Source organism: Amphibalanus amphitrite, unplaced genomic scaffold (genome assembly GCF_019059575.1).
Source record: "Amphibalanus amphitrite isolate SeventyFive unplaced genomic scaffold, NRLGWU_Aamphi_draft 000224F_arrow, whole genome shotgun sequence".
Taxonomy (NCBI): domain Eukaryota; kingdom Metazoa; phylum Arthropoda; class Thecostraca; order Balanomorpha; family Balanidae; genus Amphibalanus; species Amphibalanus amphitrite.
The window spans coordinates 588,402-604,665 of NW_024881719.1; the positions used below are offsets into that span (position 1 = coordinate 588,402).

At 54.9% G+C, this 16,264-nt stretch overlaps 1 protein-coding gene across 2 annotated transcripts in view; it reads right to left on the minus strand.

Moving 5' to 3' along the window:
- Nucleotides 1-792: 792 nt before the first annotated feature.
- LOC122385588 overlaps nucleotides 793-16,264 on the minus strand; it is an 82,676-nt gene continuing 67,204 nt past the window's right edge. For both annotated transcript variants that reach the window (XM_043373958.1, XM_043373959.1), the window contains 6 exons: nucleotides 15,740-15,820; nucleotides 14,562-14,751; nucleotides 3,673-5,187; nucleotides 3,088-3,262; nucleotides 2,506-2,625; nucleotides 793-1,510 (listed from right to left, as the gene is read on the minus strand). In XM_043373958.1, the coding sequence (XP_043229893.1) occupies nucleotides 1,318-1,510; nucleotides 2,506-2,625; nucleotides 3,088-3,262; nucleotides 3,673-5,187; nucleotides 14,562-14,751; nucleotides 15,740-15,820 (2,274 nt within the window). In that variant the 3' untranslated portion in view covers nucleotides 793-1,317. The remainder of the gene's footprint in view (nucleotides 1,511-2,505; nucleotides 2,626-3,087; nucleotides 3,263-3,672; nucleotides 5,188-14,561; nucleotides 14,752-15,739; nucleotides 15,821-16,264) is intronic.

A 16,264-nucleotide genomic window follows, 5' to 3' on the forward strand; every position in this document is an offset into this window, starting at 1 on the left:
TGCGTATATTTTACCGGCACCGCGTCTCTCTCGTCAAGACGCGTCGAATGAACTACATATATAAGTTCGCGTGAAAACGTCGACTTAAAAATTTGACCTCAGGGCAAGGTGACAGAAAACGTCAGATGCATAGGTATTATCTAATCGATTCATATCGTTGAGCTGAACACATCCATGGGTGTTTCCAGCGCTCTAGCATGTTTCCATCTTAAGTTGTCAAAAACTGCTGGAAACGTTTCATAACCTGAGATTCAAATGACCTCAGTCAGGGGCTTACAAAGAGTCACGGGTGCAATTTTCCGATTCAGTGTGTCATGTTTACCCGATCCCGATGTTTGGAAGTGTTCCTGTGCAAATGACGAGCATTTCAATTTTCTCCCCATGACTGATCAGCCCAATGGAGAAATGGAGAGGTCGCGAAATTGATCTGACCTTAGGTCACCGATATCAAAATTCCGAGAGACGCTAAGCGGCTAATTGTTGGTACTGGTTCCCTCAAGCAAAAGCCTGAGTCTCAATTTCTGGGATGTTACCTCTATAAAAATGACAGAATCGCAATTTTGTATCGAGACATTGTCACCACTTGACCTGGTGACCTGACCTTATGTGACCTAGCTGGGGTAAACAATTCGCACACGATGCGAAATTGATGTATCATAATCTATACGAAGTTTCGCGACGCTGTACCTACGCCGCGGTTTTCTTAACACGCAAAAAAAAACTGGAAGGTGTGACCAAAACAATCCTACTTCACCCACCCGGGCGAAGGTGCACAGTCTCCGATAACAACAGTTTTACACAACACTTTATTTGGCACAATCGGCACTATTTGTCACAAACAGCTACACGTGGTCTATGTGGCAGCCCACGGGTTACAGAGCACACATCCCGGTCATGATATGCACCTCTCAGAACACAAAAATACACCTCGGCGGACCAGCCGTCCCTGTCACCCGCGGCGCCTCAGCGCCCGTACCGCAGCCCTGCCAGTTTACGTACGATATGATCTCATGGATGACGCCGGCTCACTGGAAACATCCCAGCGGCGCCGGTGACCGGTCAGACACAGCCGGCACAGCTGCCGACGTCACAGCAACATCAGCAGCATGACGACTGTCCCACATTAACACTATGACCGTCAGCGAACAGAGGCGGGCCGATCGCCGCCGGACCGGACCGGACCGGCCCGGTCGCGGCCGGCTGACCTCTCAGGAGCACCGGGCCCGCGACCCAGCGGACGGCGGCCGTATCACAAGGAGTGCCGGCGCGGCCGGCAGCCTCCACCGGAACCGGTGGAGCTCGGTGGAGCGGCGCCGGCTACAGCAGCTGGTCGTCGGCCACCGGGTGGAGCAGAGACATGTGCTCCGCGCCGCGGATCGGAAGCTTGGTCAGCGAGTAGTGCTGGATCATCTGCGGTATCGACTCGAACGGCTTGCTGAACTGGCCCAGGATGTACTTGCCGCTGCTCTGGTCCTGGCGGATCTTCATGTGCATGAAGCCGCGGGCAGACCTGAAACGCAGAGGGAATGACCGGTTAATTGTGTTTGGCGCGCCTCTGGATCGTAGCTGCTTATGGTGTTGGGTGTCTAATATAATTAAATTGAATATAGAAAGGGCTTTACAGTCTACAAGCCAAGTTAAAGTCAAGGCTAGTGTTAAACGCAAATAGGTAGGTAGGTACGCATTAAAATCATACGATAAAGGGAAAATGAACTATTCTTCAGAATTTAATAAAAGCATAAGCGTCAAACAGCGCGTTTCTAACAGCGTCGAAATAAAGAGACCTTCGTTGAAAATACATGTCATATCACATCGTCTTATTCTTAATTTCCTTAGAACTCATAATTATTTCAGCATAGCTGCAAATGAGCGGAAACAAGTATGCCTTGAAAATAATCCTTCATCACATGTCTCACTTCAAAAGTCATTCTAAGAGCCCAGCGAGAGCGTAGCGGTCTCGCGAGCGACTTTGTGCTTTGCGGCACAGCATGCATTCAGGCGCTGACTTTTACTGCCATCTAGCGGTGGGAGCAGAACAACTCGGCTGTTCGGCGGTGCAGCCTACTTTCAGGCATGTCTCTGCGCGCCATCTAGGGACCGGGATGCAAGTTTATTATTTGCGGTACGGCTAACGTGAATCACTTCATCCGTGTGGCATATCACGAACTGCGAGACGAGCTGACGAGTGAAATACAATTGGTGGGCTATTTTAAAATGATAAGTAAAGAAAATAAGACGTAGATATTCGCGATCTGTGAATTCCGTTCACAATAAGAACAGTGGCAGCGCATAAACAAGATTTTGACATATATATTTTGCCTTTTGTAAAAAAATTATACGTGCAAGTGATTCTGATTGTGAAAGGTCAGTTTGATGCAGTCTTACATTGCTGGTTCATTCAAATCAACATTGATAGTAGAAAGCCCATTACTCTCCTCTAATATAACTGAAACGTGTGATTGTCGTCAATTTGCAGCGTCGTTTTTCCACTCTCTCGCCACTCACTTCAGAGAGAGCGAGTAGTCCTGGCGGCTGGACTCGCAGATCCGCACCAGGTAGCTGCCCTCGCGCTCCGAGCGTAGCGTCTTCTCCGCCTCCACACGCGTTATGGCCCCGTGATACCACCTGAGACATACAAAAGCCAGTTAGTACCTACACAGCAATCGACACTTGAACTTCGAAGTAAAGCAATCGGCATAAAGCGCCTATGTGAAGAGTAGAAAGAGCGGGCACATGTTATAGGTACCGCTACGACTTTGCGAAAACCTTGGTCTGTGAAGTGTCTATGTAACTAAGTGTAACATAACTTTTATCCATGATTTATTTATGGTACACACCTCATTAGGTACTGCATCACATTTCTGAGATTCCTTGCATGAGTTTATTCAGCCATTCCCGACACCGGTGACCACATGACGTCCGTTCCGGCAGCCCAGTCTCAGTACGTGTATTGAGCGTCCTCCCGGGAAGGGTGGTTCCGTGAGCCGGACACCACCAGACGGTACGTCATTACCACGGCCCTGAGGTCACGGAAGGGGGCAGCGCCGGGGGTCGGACAGAGGGGGGGGGGGGGGTAGGATGACTCACCGCTGCTGCTGAAACGGTACACTCAGATCGATTCGCTCGCCGGCCGCGTTGGAGGCGCAGCCCAGACTGAGCGACATGGCCGGCCGGCGGGGCGCCGCGTCTGCCGCGGACGAGGCAGTCTCGCCGCGGTCCAGACTCAGGCTGAGGGCGGGACGAGCGGCGGCCGGCTCCGGCACTGCAAACAAGAGGGGGCGATTAGAGGATTGGACGCGTCTGGGAGTACGGACGGAGGCTGGAGACGGCCTCAGACAATACAGTGCAGTGTGTAGATGCTATGACGAGTGTCGATGTCTATGTAATAGGCCAATGCAAACGATCATAAAAACGTATGATTTCGTTTAAACTGATCTTGGGTTTCTAATAAATTAGCCCATCAAATATTTCAGGGATTAGGACCAAAGCCGTTTGGAGATAAGTAATTTTTCTCAAAGGCTCGGATGGTCGGACATGCAAGAGTAACTCCTTTATGCTTTCACTAATTGCACATGACATCGCATCATGTTAGGTCACACAAGCACGAAAATAGACTGCCTTCCCGAAGAGTAAGCCTCACCAGTACCGCATACACAGTCAGTGTCAACTCACCGTTGAGCGTGCCCAGAGATGGCGCTGCCGGCGGCGGTGCCAGCGTGCTCTGCGGGGAGCACAGGCTAGCGGCCGCCCTCCGGCGCAGTTTGGGCATGTCGAACGGCAGTTGAGAGGCCGCCTCTCCGCCGTGAGAGTCCACGCTGATGCCGCTGTCCGAGCCGTGCAGGCCACAGCGCAGTCGGGGTCGCGACGGCGGCTCCCAGGCAGTCGGCCGCTGCTGTGGGCTCTCGGCCCCCGCCCCCGCTCCGGCCGCCGCCGTCGCGCCGGGCGCCGCCGGACTGTCCAGCTCCTGAGATTTGTCCGAGATGGGCGACAGCACAGGCAGTTTGGCGGTGGCCAGCCGCCGGTAGAGGTCGGCAGACAGGTGTGACCGTGAGAGCGAGTCGCCGCGCCCGGTCGAGTCGCTGTCGCCGCTGGAGCTGCGCAGACTCTCCAGGCTGGACAGCGTGCTACTGCCGCTGCCGCTGTGCCGAGTCCCCGAGTCTCCGGCGAACAGCAGTCGCGACGTCTGCCGCTCGCTGCCGTTGGTTCCACCTCCCACCTCCAGACACTCGTATCTGTGTCCGAGCGTGCCGGCCTGGTCCGAGCACAGACTGCGCGGCCGGCCCGCCGAGCGGAGTACGCCGCGCTCCGGCCGTACGGGTGCCGGCCGCGGCCCACTCTCTGACAAACAGTGGTCCGGGGAGCCCCACAGACCCACAAACTCAGTCCTGGCCGCGCGGCCCGGCCTGGCCGGCGGCGAGTCAGCCGGCGGCGCGGCGTGTACATCGGCGCGCACCTCCGACCGCGCCTCCTCGCGAGAGTCCACAGGGCCGCGCGGTGCCGCCGGCGACTCTGGCCACGCGTCTGTCGGCGAGGCGCCGTTGGAGCAGCGTCCGGGTCGAGCTCTCGGCGGCCGCAGCTCGGGCCGCGGCGGCTCGCGGCGCGGCGCGGCCGCCAGGCGCGCCAGCTCGTCAGGGTCGGGCGCCGGCGGCCGGGCCGTGCTGTCGAACGCCGTCTCATAGAGACGGCGGCTCATCTCCGTCTCATCGCGGCGCGGCTCCCCGCCAGCGCGCCGCTCGAGCTGCACGATCGGGTCGACGGCGTTCACGTAGATGGCGTCGTCGTCGGCAGCGCGGCCGCGCAGGTCCTCGCAGCTGCGGCTGAGGCTGGACGCTGCGCGGCGCTCGGACGCCGGCCGGTGGCGCCGCTTCTTTCCCACCACCAGCTCACCGGGCCGGTACCGGTGCGGGCTGGCCAGCGGCGCCGGCCACTGGCGCACGTTCTCGTACACGGGCGCGTCGTCCGCCTCCTGGCCGTCGGCCTCTCCGTCCACCTCCCGTGGTGCCGGGGGCGGCGGCGGCGGGTCGGCCGGGCCTCGCGGCGGAGACCGTCGGCACAGCGGTCGGTCGGAGGGGCTCAGAGAGGGCTCCGGTCCCGAGTAGAGCGGGTCCGGCCGGCGAACCACCACCGATGTGCCCTGAGGGCTGACCTCGTCATATAAACTTCCATCGTCGAAGGTCGGCAGAGAAACTGAAACAGACAGAGAAATCAGTCAAAACGGCGAAAAGTACACGAGAAAGCTATCAACAGTATATAAGTATATAAGGAAATGTTGTAACGATTGCGGCTGAAAAGCTTGTATTGAAAACTCATCGAACGTCTCTTCAACACTAAACGAGCCAAATTAAGCGTGTTGCAACTATTTTCCGCTAGAGTCTATTTAACGCAACGATAACATCAAAACGTTATCAAATCCAGCCCTGAGTTTTCTGAGCTCACAGCCACAGACTTCTCTTCTCTATATATAGAGAAGTCTGTGTCACAGCCTATCTGGTCGGTCTGTGACCTCAGCTGAGACCTGGTCGCTGACCTCCGACCGGGCTGACCTCTGCCCGGTCGATACCCGATCACAGGCCGGCCTCTAAAAGTGGCTCAGATCCGAGTGTGGTCGCTGCCGCGGCTGCTGTCCAACAGCCGGCTATAAGTCACCGCGCGCGACTGAGCGCCTTTGAGCCATACTCCCCCAGCAGGCCGGTCAATCATAAGACAGCAGCACAGAGCCATCTGTACACGGACCTGAATAGCTAGCTGGAGAAGGCTGCAGAGGGCGCCCGTGCGATAAATGCCTGACACAAGCCGAGGGGATTCGAGGGCAACGAACGGCAGGCTTTGGAGATTCAGTGGATTGCGAGACCCATTTTCAATGAGAAATTGAGTGCAAAATACACCTTACATCGCCAGCTTTGGAGACTATGGACGTAGCGGAGAGACCAGACACCTTAACTTACATTTGTGCTTGTTGATGGTCGTTTTAGAGGAACGTCCCGGTTCATGCGGGTAAATAAAGACGAAGATAGGAAGATGGGTATACAAACACTTACAACATTCCCCAAGAAGACTTAGGGAGGCTTGATAAGCGTTTTCTGTTTGAGATTAGCCTCGATAGAGATGGCCGGAAACAAGCTCTTTGCCGGGATATTATCAGGATGAGCGTGCCTGCGGTCAGACAAACGTAAAAAGCAAAAACCAACCCTATATTGCACTCGTTGCGGGAACAAACGAGCACACTAGGACTCTCCAATATACCCGCGAGATACCTAGCCCACATCTGAGACGACCAGCATTGCCCGGCTCATTGAGACGGCGTCGGCCAACCGATACCACCATCTCCCACTGATTAGCTTTGTTTCCGCACTGTCGGACAATGACCGACCACTGCAGCTACCTGAGATGGTCACGTGTGTGCAACAACTCGCGCTGGTGCGCTACTGTATCCACAGTATAAGGTCGCTGTTTCTTATGCATCAGCAGTCACCGTCTCCAGTGCAATTATTGTCTCGTCTCTCGCACTGCCGCCGTCTCGGTCTCCATCTCTACGTACGTAACCGTCTCCGTCTTCGCCTCCGTCTCCAGCTCCGTCCATGTCCCCGTCTCCGCCCGTCTCCGTGTCAGTCTCGGTCTGTTTCAGTCCCTACCTCTGTCTCCGTCTCCTTTCCCGTTCCTCCGTTTATCTAAACCTCTGTCGTCTCTGAGCATCTGAGTCGGCTGAGGCTACGTCTCCAATTCCGTATCTGTATGTCTCCGTCTCCGTCTCTGTCCCGAGGAGACACAGCTCATAGCTAGCTGACGAATCTCCCGGTAAGCCGGACAAATGTGGCTCGGTATGCTGATGGATGTCCCACGATAAGCGGCCACAAGTCCTCCACCGGCCGACAAATGACCGCTCGTATACCAGCGCCTGTCGGGGGATGACGCTTCTCCTCTTATGGAAGGCATTTTCACCCGTCAAGGATTGTCGGCAGACACCTCAAAATATGACTTGCACATACGTCAACTAATGCCTCATTGTTCAGCGTTTCAGCGTATAGTGAAGAACATAGTGTACATACTTCATAGTGAAATACTATGAAATATTTGTTGCGGTGATAAAAATAAGCAACTTCTTGCTTGTTCAATCCAGGTTCTGAGTCATGAATGCTGAGTTTCAGATAAAAGTGAATCGCAGATCAACTTATCTTTTAATTTAGCCAAAAATTTTAGATGATAGCTGAAAGCATCACACCGTCTAAGCAAGAACAATTATAGTTTAGAATACTAGCCAACCGATTGACATCCATCGGCAGGACATGGCCCACATCAGCAGCCCGAGTAACACCGACGTTCTGCCGGGCCGGGCCGGCGTCCGGGGGGCATTAGCGGGCTCATCGGACCGAGAAGGGCAGCATTAGTCCTCTGATCCAGCGCCGGCAGGCGTCAGCAGGCCCCGGCTGGCCCCATCAGAGCCGCGGCCGCTCTCCCGGCCCGCGCCGAGCCGCCGACAAGCGCCCACCACCATCGATTGGAGAAGCCATAAAGCTCTCACCCGCTCAGTGACCACGGAGGAGCGCCGGCCCGCCGGTGATTGTGGACACGCCGCTCCTCAGATGGCTCTGAAACGGCCGCCGATACTGGCCGCGGCGGGAGTCCACCAGAATCGGGCGGAGTCGGAAACGGACGACCAGGGTTGGTCTGGTGTCCGAAAATAGGCTTCTCGCTGACGTCCTGTTTCTGTTTTCCGTCTGACGGCACTATTCACTTCTCGCTATCCGCCGTCCACCGTCCACCGTTCACCGCCCAACGCCCACAGTTTACCGTCCACCATCCACCGTCTACCGTCCGCCGTCCACCGTCTTCTATCGGGTCACAAAGGCAAGTCGACAGCAGCTTCAGTTTCCAGACTTTTCTTCCTCCAAAGCCGCTCTTTCCGCGGGAATTTTACCGTTCACAGGCGCCGGTTATGATCCCTTCATCTGGCGGAGGATTCCCTCCACGACGGCCAAAGTGTCGTCGACGCGATGACCACGATCATGACCGCACCGGCTCGCCGGGGGTACTAAAGCGGCAACAGACCGACGTCCATCTACGGCCATGAAAATGGCCCCGGCCGAGCCCACTTCGACTAGAATAAAACTGCTCCAAAAGACAGCTGTTGCGATCATTTTCGCTTGACAGAGGCAATCTAAGTGAAATAATTTTGCTGCCAAACGATATCTATATCATCATTAATGGCCGCGGTGAAAAGGCAAGGCAGTCTCTTGGCGCCTTTGACACCGGGTTCAGTAGCCGAAAATATGACTGAAACCGTTATATCGACACGAGCTCATGTCCTGACTTGTGCCACAATCAGATGACAAACCGTCAGCCTCAGCGGTGGCAGTGGTAGCAACAAAAGCTCCCAGCTTCCTCCCGACCACCCGCGGGCGAGGTGGCACCGTCAGCCCCACAGCTCCTGCTCATCAATATCGCTCCGGGAGTCCAGACTCGGCTGTCCCCGCCACTGACACGTCGATCGGAGACCCATGCAGTAGGGCCCAGACGAGCCATTCAGCGGACCACCGACCGCTTTCATACGAGCAAGGCGGCTTAGCTGGCTGTCGGAGCTGCGCATAGAGACAGATGCGGTCTTAGGAGGGCCGACTGCCGAGTGGATATATATGGGGATCGGTGGCCATTGGCCAAGACGCAGCGCTAGATGCCTGATGTGGATGCCTCATATAGATAAAAAGTGCTTGTTACAGTAATGACATCTCCAATATTGCAAAGCTTCGTATATGTAGATAATCATAGGCTTAGCGAAATACTAAGGCCGAGCAAAGCAAGAGGAAAGCGATCTGGAATAACATCGCTGTACCAGCGCCTCCTGGGTATTAGCGTCTGGGTAGACCAGCGGGCGCCGTTCCATAATCATGCAGGGGCCATATTCCCAGCCTTCGCTCGCTCTCCGAGCGGCGCCGGCCACCTCCGGTGTCGTTAGCTCGCAGATAGCGCGGCTCAATTTTGGGCGCATGGCAGAAGGGAGCCGCGGCCGAGGCGCCGAAGACGGGGCCATTCCGGAGAGGTCACTGCTGACTGGAGATGAGGGCGCCGGCTGAACAGCTGCTGAACCAGCCGCAGCGGTCAGCTGAGTTCAGAGACGGCTGTATTGTATTGTATTGTATTGTATTAAACATCCGTAGAGCATCCGCGATAACCGAGGCTAAATTGCTCAGTGTCAAACGCTTACATAAAACACATAAAACGAACGAATGGGGAGGTATAACACGCATTCAAAACATGCACACGATCATCTGCGCTTAGTCCATCACATCTGCACCGCCACCCCGTAACAGGTGGCGCTTCAATCCTCCGCAGAACGGTCCGACCGCGCGTTCGGTCAGGGCAGGAGGGAGCGCGTTGTAAGCCACCGCGGCGCGGTATGCGAAGCGCCTTTGACCGCACGCCTTCCTACAGCGGGGTGCGCGGAGCGCCTCGTCCTGCCGCGTCAGTCGGTCACGCACATCATGACAACGCCGAAACATACCCGCCAGCTCATCGGGCTCGCCATGCCTCTGGACTTTGTGGGCCAACATCAGTGTGTGATATCGGACTAGATCAGGTGCCGATAACCACCCCAGCTCTCTCTGCACGTCAGATATGTGGTCAAACTTTTTTCGCCCCGAGATCACTCTGGCTGAGAAATTTAGAACCTTTTGAATTCTGTCCAGGTTCTTAAGGGTACCGTTTCCGTAAACAGATAAACAGTATCTAACGTGAGAGAGAACCAGGGCGGAGACGAGGGTCGACAGTTCAGATTCGGGTAGATAATGTCGCAGGTGTAAAAGGCCAGTCAGCATTCCGTTGCAGCGGCGAGTGATCAGCGAGATGTGGCGGTCCCATGTAAGGTGCCGATCGAAGATCAAACCGAGGTTTTTCACCTCTGTACAAGGTTGGAGAATTTCTCCACGAAAACTAACCGATACTTTACTGGTGGGCAAATTTTGCAAGTTTTGATGACTGCCAAACATGATAAGCTGGGTTTTTTTGGCGTTGACCTTCAGTGAATTTGCTCTGAACCAGACGTCTAAAGCAGACAGGGCAGTCTCTAAGCGATTTTTCAGAGCCGGAAGGGCGGACTTTTTTCCGCTGACGAGCACTTGGGTGTCGTCAGCGTACTGAATGACGTCTGAAGATGCTGAGAAGAGGCTAAGATCATTGGAAAATAGACAGTAGAGAAGAGGTCCGAGAGAAGATCCTTGAAAAACGCCAACTTGATTTGGAAGTGATTTCGAGACATGTTTCACACAGGCTTTGTCAGTGAAGCTGACTTTTTGGGTATGACCAGAAAGATAGGCAGCAAACCAGTCGGTGTTGACACCGTACTGGCTTAGTTTTGTCAGGAGAATCGAATGGTCAATTACGTCAAAACACTTCGAAAGATCAATTAAACAAAGTAAAGATATCTCGCCCTGGTCGGAAGCTGAAAGGATGCGATCGGTGACTGAGATCAGTGCCGTCTCTGTTGAATGTCGGGGACGAAAACCGTGCTGGGTAGGAGAAAGGAGGTGGTTTCTTGACAGATAATAATAGAGCTGTCGCTGGACCACACGCTCTACTATTTTGGCAAGGACTGGAACAATGGATATAGGTCGAAAATTGGATGGGATGGAAGGGTCGCCGGATTTGTAGATGGGATGGACGATCGAGTGTTTCCACTGATCGGGGAAATCAGAGTTGGAGAGGCATGTGTTAATGATGTGGAGAAGGATGTCACCGATCGCATCAAAACTGGCCTTGATAGCACGAATACACAGTCCGTCATCACCGCGAGCCGACGTGTTGCGCATGCTAAAAATAGTGCGCCGCAGTGTATGCAGTGACACCGGTCGAACCGTAAAAGCACACGCACCTACCCGTGGGAGCCTGCAGTCAATGTGTGGCACAGGGCCCTGATCAGCTACCTCCTTAGCCACGCGCGGTCCTACCTGTACAAAGTACTCATTCATACAGTCGGCGGACACGGAGGGCAGCGTGCGCTCGCCGGACGCTTTCCCTGCTATGACGTCTCGCGTGTTGCGCCACATAGACGAGGGCCCCTGTTCCTTTATACGTCGGCACACGTCAGCTCGGGTGTCCCGTCGAATGGCCGATCTGACAGCGCGGTTCAGGTGGCGGTACTCGGACGATCCGTGACCCCACACTCTCAGTGCGCCGCGGCGGCGGGCCATTAGGTCACGGGTCTCACGGGACACCGGCGGAGCGGTCGGGTTCCTGATTGTCACAGTTTTTAGTGGTGCGTGCCGGTCAATAACAGGTGAAAACACGTGCAAAAACAGTTTCCATTTGTCAGTAGCGGAAGAAGCCCCAAAAATCGGCGACCAATCGACCTGCCTAAGATCAGCGTAAAAGGATGAAAGATCAATGCTATTAACTGAGCGCCTTTGGACTTTGAATGGCTTAATGCGGGGTCTGCTGGTTCTAATGAAAGTGCGTATGAACATATGAGGACTAAAATGACAAAAGCGAACACCGCTGCGGATAAAAAAATCAGGTCGTTTAGCAATACAAACGTCTAAGAGTGAGCCAGTCCTGTAAGTATGAGATCGAATGGATTGATGAAGGCCGAAATCTGATAGGAACTGTGAGAGACGGCGGCAGCCTACGTCGGAATCAGGCTTGAGAAGGTCACAGTTCAGGTCACCGCAAATCAGCACGTCAGTGTTTGGGTGGTCAACAAGCACGCGTTGGTATTGCGTTTCTAGGTCGGTAAAGTCTGATGAGACGGCGGCCACAGAACGGTTTGGCGGTCGGTATGCTGAAGCCACTATCAGCTGCCGACCTTTGTCCAGTTTCAGGAGCACCCAGAGAGTCTCCAGAGCGCTGTCCGGGCGCCGCTGCTTCGGCACTTTCAGTCTTGTGGCGTCGATTCCGCACTTGATGGCGAGTGCTACTCCACCGTAGCCACGGCCGTCTGGTCGGTCCGAGCGGTAGAGCTGGTAGCCGGGCAGCACCAGAAGACGACTGGGAGTGGATGGTTTGAGCCAGGTTTCCTGAAGTGCCATGACGTCATAGCTGAACCGGTGCAGCTCCTGGGACAGCTCCAACAGTTTCGGCTTCACTGATTGGATGTTGAGGGAGCCGACTAGCAGCCCAGCGTGGTCGGCAGCCCTCCAGCCACTACCCCTCGATCCACGCGGCTGCTGCCTCCGCCCTCTCTGTCCTCGCCGCCTCCGCTCTCGCGCCGAGCGCGGGCTGGGCGCACCTGGGGGAGACGATGTCGCAGCTCCGCCCCCGCCCGCCGCCCGCTGGGGAGGGGCGACCCGGTCGACCCGATCGGCGCTCCGCTGTAAGGCAGGCTCGTCACGGGCCTCCTCGGAGTCGGCTGTTCCTCGGTCCCACGGACCCCGACCAGTGACAGGGCCGCCAGCACCGCCCCCGGCGCCGCCAGCCGTCACCACAGCACATCCCAACGAGACCACGCCATGTCGCACAAACCCCGCACAGCGGCCAGACGCACCAGTGACTCTCAAACTGGGTCGGCCCGCGGCGCGATGGACTGGGAGAACCTCCGACGGAGGGGTCGCCGGTACACGTGTCCTCCAAGTAGCCCGGGGCCGGACAGGCCGGCTGCTCCCGGCGTCCCGCAGCAGTCTGAGCTCATGCGGTGCAGCAACGCTGAGTATTGCAACCTGAGTACAGCAACCCCCACAGAACTGACCATCGCGATGTGATCGGGCCATATGGGCAGGTTCGGGAGAGCAGAGGCGACTTAGAGACAGTCAGGTGACTTACAGAGGAAAATGCAGCCGGGGTGTGAAGTGATGTGTGGATAATACCACACGGTATTATGACGGCTGAGTATGACGGAGCTGCAGATCTAATCTGAGCTGTGACAGACCTCTGCCAGCTGTCCACCGCCTGGAGAGCTCGTGTTTCTAACGATAGTGCTGGCCGCCAGCAGTCGGTTCCCCATTGTGGTCGTGGCTTACGGTATGGCACTGCAAGCATGTGGTATAAGACGGCAACAAAGCCTCAGAATGAGACACATTGCGATGTCCTGATGACAACGTCTCTTAGCTACCGTAAATGACACTGGTTCTGTGTGACAAAACAACTCAAAATGCTCTAGAAACTGAAGGACATTGCCACAGATGACGCAAACAAGCCACACACGAGGGTATAACGTGCAATGGATTCTTTTAATACCTCATAGGATCAATGGAAAGTAAACAGCCTGCAGCTCCCGACGATGCATGAGCGGTCGGCTCTTCCGTATTCGGCGAGCGTTTTGTTTACTGCAGTGACCGTGCAGAGTTGTCCGTCCGCATACCACAGAACTGACCATCGCGATGTGATCGGGCCATATGGGCAGGTTCGGGAGAGCAGAGGCGACTTAGAGACAGTCAGGTGACTTACAGAGGAAAATGCAGCCGGGGTGTGAAGTGATGTGTGGATAATACCCAGGGACGAGACTGGCGGTTTTGTGGTAGAATGAGAATTATCATTGTGGTTGAATTATAATACCGGAGCTGACACTGCCATACGACTTAGCAACAGTGTCATCCTGGCCTCGTCCTGCCTGAAGAGGCGCGCGGCATAAAACACCATTCATCACCCCGAGTGAATGGGTGAGAAGTCGAGTGAGAACATCGTGACGCCCAATCTATCACGACGATCGCCGGCACCCCTGTCACGACAGCCGCGACATCGCTGTCACGACATCCTCTGACAACGCTGTCACGACGGACGCTGTCATCGCTGAATGAAGCAAGAGGTCGCGAGGGAGCCGGGAAGTTTTAAACGACTTCATCTGAGGCCCTGTGACACGCCATTTTGACACGCCAGCTTGACACGCCACGCCAGCTTGTCCATGGCTTGGCCTCCAGTGCTTCAGCCCCGCGGTCAGTGCAGAGTGCCGGGGACAAACCGACGCTGCTGTATATGGTGCTGTGACGTTTGGAGGCAGGTAATCGGACCGATCCAGCGCGCCCAGATGGGGAGCGTTCAGCCATTTATGGACGCGAATCAGGGAGTGTCACAAAGAGCCACCCAGTACGGTGGGGATGGGGGAGAATGAATTCACTCAAGGTCTTCGCCGTCCCCCTAAAGCACCCGCCAGAGCGACCAATAAGGCACTATGTAGTAGATACGATCCAGCACACACCTGTTCACTCAACGGGACAATATAGAGCCGGTGAGGGTTCAAATTACCTGTCATGCCGTTGGTCCGTAATTTGACTTATCCGTCACGCCGTTACACTGTCATTTGACTCACCTGTCACGCCGTTGGTCCGTCGTTGGACTCACCTCTCACACGATTAGACCGTCGTTACCTCACCTATCACGCCGTTTATCCGTTGTCTGAACTCATCTGTCACGCCATTATACAGTCATTTGACACACCTGCCACGCCGTTGGTCCGCCGTTTGACGTTTGACTCACCTGTCGGCTGTCACGCCGTTGGTCCGCCGTTTGACTCACCTGCCACGCCGTTGGTCCGCCGTTTGACTCACCTGTCACGCCGTTGGTCCGCCGTTTGACTCACCTGTCACGCCGTTGGTCCGTCATTTGACTCACCTGTCACGCCGTTGGTCCGCCGTTTGACTCACCTGTCACGCCGTTGGTTTGCCCGTACGGCTGGCAGTAGGGCAGGTCGGACTCATCCAGCAGCCGCCCGTCGGCATCCAGAGCGCTGTCGGCGGCATTGGTGCAGTAGATCTTCCGTGTGCCGTCCTCGCCGGGAGTCACGTAGTCTTTCGAGTCAACCACGTCACTGTAGTCGTCGTCTACTTGCACCACCTGCGCGGACGGAGAGGGAGTGACTATGACTCTGACTCCGGTGCAAATATGAAGAACGCGATGGAGGCCGTGTTGTGCACAGGGGGTATCATATCGAATTAAACAGGGAGAGTACTATTGTCAGAGATAAACAATTTTTATGCGGTTGAACAAGAAACATTAGAGACGTGACAGATTGAATTTACCAGCGAGTGAAACGCCGATCTAAAAACAGCATGCAATTCTGCAGTGCTTTTTGCAGTGCAGACAGAAACAATAACTACTGCCCTTATTGGATTTGAACTGCCTCAACTATGCACTTTGAAGAGCGAGCTGTACCATTCCGGTCACGTGCACCAGGCAAGTTCCTCGGAAAGACGATCTGCGTTTATCTGCACCCTCTGGTAGTAAACACGGCTGGATCTCTCCGGACTGCCGGGTAGCCGCCTGAGGCGCGTATTTTCAGCCCTCCCGAGAACGGTGCTGGCAGGGCAGGTTTATAGACTGCCGTCCGGCCGGAACGCGTAGGTTCTATAACGAACCTCGCGGGCGCCGGCACTAAGTAATGAAGCCGGCCACGAACCGGCCGCCAGCGAGACTGCACCAGTTTGTTGCTGCGTGTGCCAGTCGGGCGGATCGGGAGAGGCAGCCGACCGTGTGCGCCGGAGACGCAGAAAACACCGCGGTTATTAGGGGAAAATGTCTTATAAAGAGAGCTGTGCCATTCTATTCTGAAATAGCTGATAGGGACACGATGGTTTATTTTAAAGTTAAACGTTAAAAAATGCAGCGTAAATGAATCGAGCAGCCGTTTTAATTTTGCAGTGTGACATTATTGATATATCATTTCGCAACTCCGCACGCCGAATATGAAAATACTAAATTGTACATTAATCATATGCTTTTGTTGCATGTTACGTGTCTGTAAGTATGTTGATTGCCCTTAGCTAATCAACATATGCTTTTTTCCTCACGCATCAACTGTCAGGAGCACTAACATTTGACTTACCTTGGCGGCGTCCGAGCGGGAGACCTGTCGGAACTTGGCGCGGTTGACGAGGTCGACCGGCGCCGCGTAGTCCTCGAGCAGCTGTCGAGAGACAGAAAGAACACGTCACTGATGGTCATCGAGGAGCTGGGTGAAGGAGCTTCTCAGACCGACTGGCGCAGAGGGGAGGAGAGGATAGAGGAAAGGAGAGGAGAGGAGAGGAGAGAAGAGAAGAGAAGAGGAGAGGAATAAAGAGAAGAAGAGAGCAGAGGAGAGAGGAAAGGGTATGAATATAAGAAGAGAAGAGCAGAGAAGCAGAATACAGCTGAGGAGACAAACACGAGAGTTGTCGCTAGTGAATAAAAATCAGCAACGAAAAATCAAAGGCAATGCAATATATGTGCATGAGTGGCATTTCATCAAGACGCATCAAGTACCAATCATCAGCCAGAGCATGAGACTTTTTACAAAGCCCTTGAACAAAGACGTCAAACGTTTGTATCACCCACTCAAGGATGGGAGAGCATGAGGCAACGTTAGCAGAGC